The following is a 4,152-nucleotide window of genomic DNA, read 5'->3' as shown; positions in this document are numbered from 1 at the left end:
TATATATAAGTATGTGTATATGTATATATGTATATATATGTAAACATATATGTAAATATATGTTTTTGTATATTGTTATTTATATATTTATAAATGTTATATATATATAATTAAATTAATAAAATGCTAAATATTTCAGCACATGACTTTCTCAGTACTTGATAGTTTTAGAACATAGCATAAAAGTATATGGCATTTGATATTTTAAAAGTTTTAAGCTCCCCCCCCCCCCCCCCCCCCCCCGCCCCCCCCCCCCCCCCCCAGAACATGAGAAAATCCTCGTTATTCGATGCTGTAGCGCACATATTCCTAGTTACTGTGTGAAAATAGGGAGTACCAACATGGCGGCTGGTGGCTTCAAAGCACAGCGGGCTATTAGCACTCCAGAGTATAATATAGCTCAGTGGTGCTAACTTGCTTCCTATTTTCCCCTCCTGTCCACACAAGGGGAAGAGGGTCTGCAGTAGGAACCTTTCAGCGATCCTCACTGAGATCCAGCAGGAACAGGCAGTGCACCAGGCCACGACCCATATACGGAGGCCTTAGTCCTCGATGCGGTCTACCCAGGTTCGACTCTGACCTGTGGTCCTTTGCCCCATGTCTCTCTCCCTCCTCCACCCCCCTTCCTGTCAGCATACTGTGTCAAAGAGCAAGCCACTAGAGCTGTGAAATATCCCCCAAAATATAAAAATAAACTAAAAAAATAATGAAGAAATTGGATGGATTTCCTTTTGGCTTTTTCCTACCGCCCTCCTGGTATGGCAAATATAATTTTGTCTACGTTCTGACATGCAGAGGGCCTCCACAACAACAATGAAGTCCTGGACAATGATGGGGCAGTTCTTCACATCTCGATGTCTTCGAGGTAGGTACTCGTTCGTGGTTAACCTTTGACTACAAGTCTCTCACCAATGTTCATAGAAACCTATTTTCTCATGTGCTAACTGGAGCACTGCTCGCTTCATGGCAGCATGTAATTTTTTTGGCCTTTTTCCCTCCCATTTTTTCCCCTTCTTGCCCCTCCGCACACACCGAGAGTTTCAGGTGTTGCCTTCAGGGCAACCTCTGGAAATTCCAATACCAGACGAGAACTAACATACAGGAAACTACGAACCTTTCAAGAAACCCCTTCTTTATGACTACTATTAATCTAATCAGGGTTACACTCGGTTGAACCAAAAGTTTATTGTCATATGTTGTATAAACAAAATGCAAGTGGAACTTGTCTTGGCTTACTGGATACGCATCATAGTACAAAAACCTACTCAGCCAGCATAGTTTTGGATCGAAGTAGCTACACCCTTCTATGTCTCTTATCCTATGACGACGTATTAGGGCCATTGTAGATAAAGGGAAAAAAAGACGAGTAAATTTCCACCAAAAAACTCTGAAATGCTTTGATCAATTTAAGTAGAAAGTCGGAAAATCTCAGACGGTGAAAGGTCGCAAATTGGTTAAAAAAATCAAAGATATTCACGATTAAAGGCAGATATTTTCAACCTTAGAAAATAAAAATAAAAAAAATTCTTGAAAATATGTGAAATTAAATTCACTCTTTTTTTCCTTTTATGTAAAATGGCCCTAATACTACACTGTCGTACTTCTGGGGGCAAATGTCCAAATAAACGTATTTCATTCAACATAAAACCCTATAGGTTTCTGGATAAAAAAAGAGAAAAAAAACTGGACAAATGTCTGAAACAGTTTTAAACCAACTTTAATTTCTTCATAGCCATTCATTTCATTTGTTTAAGCGAGCCTGATTCTCTTTAGGTTTTGGCTCTTTTAAAAAGTTATTTCCACTTTAATAATGTAGAAACAAGGCCGTTTACAAGGCAGAGAAAGTAAGAGAGAGTAATGATTTTCTTAGCAAGCTGTTGACAATTACATTGTGGTATATAGTGAAAGACAAAATAAAAAATTGTTAGGTCAAAACAATTCATTGGTTAGATTAATAGAATACAATTTTCCTCAATTTTGAGATTAAAGCAGTTTTAAGTATCAGATCTTGACTTAAAGATTACATTTAATTGTTTCTAGCCTTTTACCCCGCTGGATTGGGTAGAGTTCCACAGTTCGTCGGGGCCATTGTAAATATGCAATTTGCCTTCATCGGACAGGTGAAGCCGGGAATAGCTATCGCCAGACCGATGCGTGTTGCTGACCCATCTACCAACACCCTCTTTGTTGTACATGACCAGGTTACAATCTTCCTGCATGACCAGGCGGATCACATCAGTGCCACTGGTGTCTGAAGACCACACAGGCTTCCAGCCATAGATGACAAAGTTTCCATCACCCTGCAGAGGGTGACAGAAACAGCTGTTGCTAGATTTCCAACAGATAAAGCAGGCGAATGGACTTTATTGAACTTTTAAACTCCCAACATGTTTACCTGGAAGACTGCCTTCCATTCTCCGTTGTTGGACATCAGGTAGTCTCCCCTGCGAAGCTCATCAAATCGGGTCAAATAGTTTCTGCTCATTTTTTTCTGAAAAATAAATTGAATTGATCCGAGATTGAAGTTGTCTGAAAACAAGAAGAAATGTTTTAAATAAGTTTGTACTTACAGCTTTGAAGGTCCTGCAGTCAGACTGTGGGGAAGAAGAGGATCTGGAGTGGCTCTTTATACTGGAGCTCCACCAACGCCCACCATGCACCTTGCGTAAGGCACCAAGTGCCTGGGAGGATTTGAAGCCAAATCCGAGTCAGTTTAGATATTTTGTTTCGTGTACGTGCTCCTCAGTAGCAGCTGAGAGGGAGAAAAACAGAAAGGATCTTTAGAGGTTTTTTACTGATGCAGACACACACACAAATTTTTTTTTTTAGCAAAACATATTTTCACATGCAGTTATTAATCATCTTTAAACGAACGAAAAATATTAAAAAAATGATAAATGGAACAAAGACACCAGAAATGATTTCATGTTCAGCCTGTTATATCTGCCCTCATTCAAAAATTATTTACTCTTAAAAGCAGTGCAAGAGTCTGTTAATCTAAAATAATATGGAGACGTTTTGCAGACTTTGTTTTTGATGTTTGGTTTTGATGAGCTCCACCTAATGAATCTTCCTCAGAAAAACAAGAATTGGCAAGATCCTATGGATCAGTTTCCTCTTTAATCAGACCTTAAATTTTATTTCATTAGACCACAGGCTATTTCTCCAAATGTTAATTTTTTTGCCCCTATGTGCATTTTCAAACTCTACTTTACGTCCTTTTTCTTTGGAGTAAGGGCCTCTTCCTCACAAAGTAGCCCTTCAGCCCATGGCAATACAGTACTCGTTTTATTGGGAATAGAAGGTGTTTTACTTGTACTTGAACCAGACTTGTGCCAATCCACAATTCTCTTCCTGATATCTTGGCTGATAAGATTTTATTTTCCCATTATGTTACACAATAGGCAGAGTGTTTTAGGTGAGCCTTCAAAACATCTACAGGTGTGTCGATTGATCCATGCATTCTCTTCCACTTATCCAGGGTCGGGTCGCGGGGGTAGCAGCTTCAGTAGGGAGGTCCAATTGAGCCCTTTTGATAAGAGTCTAAAAGCCCTCTGATCAAGAAGATCAGAACAGGGTAAAATAACAAAGGACCTGGCAACAAGACAGATGACTTCGATAGGGTGACCATTTCCATAACACCAAAACGGAGGACATCATGCGTCATATCAATAAATTACTACAGTGTACATAGGACCCTGGTATACTAACAATTTTGAGTGGTTTAAAGATGAATTTTGTGTAGCCGAATAAGAAAAGATAATCATGAAAACTGAAAAAGTGTTGGTTCACGGTATTTGTATTTGTTCAATATATTGTGGTGTTCAAAGAGTGACCTCCTTGATAATTCTTTTTAAGTGCAGAATGCCACAAAGCATAACGTGTGGACTTAAATGTGGAAAAACAATTAAAAGGTAACATACATTATTTTAAAAAGTGCTTTAAAAAAAAGCATGAATAATCGAATAAATGTTGATTTAACGGTGTTTAATATAACTTTAGAAGTAACTGATTTTAGCGCCAGATCACTACAGCGACCCCGAGCCTCCCGGAGGTATAATTGCATTAATAAAATCAGGCGTCCCTAAAGTTAATCCGTCACGATGAGCGGCTGAGATCTCGCGAGAGCTGTGAGCTGTGCGTAAGTAAAAA

The 4,152-nt window shown here is 39.0% G+C and overlaps 1 protein-coding gene across 1 annotated transcript; it reads right to left on the bottom strand.

Moving 5' to 3' along the window:
- Positions 1-1,699: 1,699 nt before the first annotated feature.
- On the bottom strand, positions 1,700-2,671 carry LOC105919202 (mannose-specific lectin). Its single transcript, XM_012854458.3, has 3 exons — positions 2,571-2,671; positions 2,396-2,491; positions 1,700-2,300 (listed from the first exon to the last, which is right to left on the bottom strand). Exons 2-3 carry the CDS (start codon positions 2,483-2,485, stop codon positions 2,037-2,039), a joined length of 354 nt encoding a protein of 117 aa, XP_012709912.2. The 5' UTR covers positions 2,486-2,491; positions 2,571-2,671; the 3' UTR covers positions 1,700-2,036.
- Between the last annotated feature and the right edge of the window lie 1,481 nt (positions 2,672-4,152).

This window comes from Fundulus heteroclitus, chromosome 21 (genome assembly GCF_011125445.2).
Source record: "Fundulus heteroclitus isolate FHET01 chromosome 21, MU-UCD_Fhet_4.1, whole genome shotgun sequence".
NCBI classification, from domain to species: Eukaryota; Metazoa; Chordata; class Actinopteri; order Cyprinodontiformes; family Fundulidae; genus Fundulus; species Fundulus heteroclitus.
This window is presented reverse-complemented; position numbering and strand designations above follow the sequence as displayed.

What these genes read in the sequence shown, in the direction of transcription:
- LOC105919202 (XM_012854458.3), bottom strand. Translation starts at nt 2,485, where the DNA reads ATGAGCAGAAACTATTTGACCCGATTTGATGAGCTTCGCAGGGGAGAC. An exon ending in AATGGAAGGCAGTCTTCCAG is followed by an intron (nt 2,301 to 2,395) that starts GTAAACATGTTG and finishes CACCCTCTGCAG; the next exon opens with GGTGATGGAAACTTTGTCAT.